Here is a 406-nt window from a genome sequence, read left to right on the forward strand (position 1 = left end):
CAACAAACAAACCCTTACAGAGAGAACACTGAAATAATATAAACGGCAAACTCAAAGCCACAACCAGATCCCTCCCCCTTACCGTTCCTGAAATAGGCCCGTTGTGTCATCATATCGACCATAGACACTTGCGTTGGGGTCGTGAAAAACTCAGCCTTGGAGGTGTCTGCTACTCTGAACTGGTGCTCCCACAGGCCCTTGAAGTAGATGGCGTTGACAATCAGCATTCTAACACGGCTGAGGAAGCCCGGATTCACTGCCTGTTGGATTTTCCCCTCTGTGGCGTTCTTGACGAAGGAGTTGATGAACTCGGCGGCCACGGCAGGCTAGTTGGGACGAAATCAAGTAAAGTTGTTGCTTCTTAGCAAATCTAATTTTTGTAAAATCATAAAATTAAGAAATGCAA

At 46.3% G+C, this 406-nt stretch overlaps 1 protein-coding gene across 1 annotated transcript in view; it reads right to left on the bottom strand.

Annotated features, from left to right (window-relative positions):
- LOC119586152 (leukocyte elastase inhibitor-like) overlaps window positions 1-406 on the bottom strand; it is a gene marked incomplete in the record, with an annotated part of 6,340 nt that overhangs the window by 1,154 nt on the left and 4,780 nt on the right. Inside the window, 1 exon segment of the mRNA XM_037934849.1 lies at window positions 83-326. Coding sequence (XP_037790777.1) covers window positions 83-326 — 244 coding nt within the window.

Source organism: Penaeus monodon, chromosome 21 (assembly GCF_015228065.2).
Source record: "Penaeus monodon isolate SGIC_2016 chromosome 21, NSTDA_Pmon_1, whole genome shotgun sequence".
In the NCBI taxonomy this organism is placed as follows: Eukaryota; Metazoa; Arthropoda; class Malacostraca; order Decapoda; family Penaeidae; genus Penaeus; species Penaeus monodon.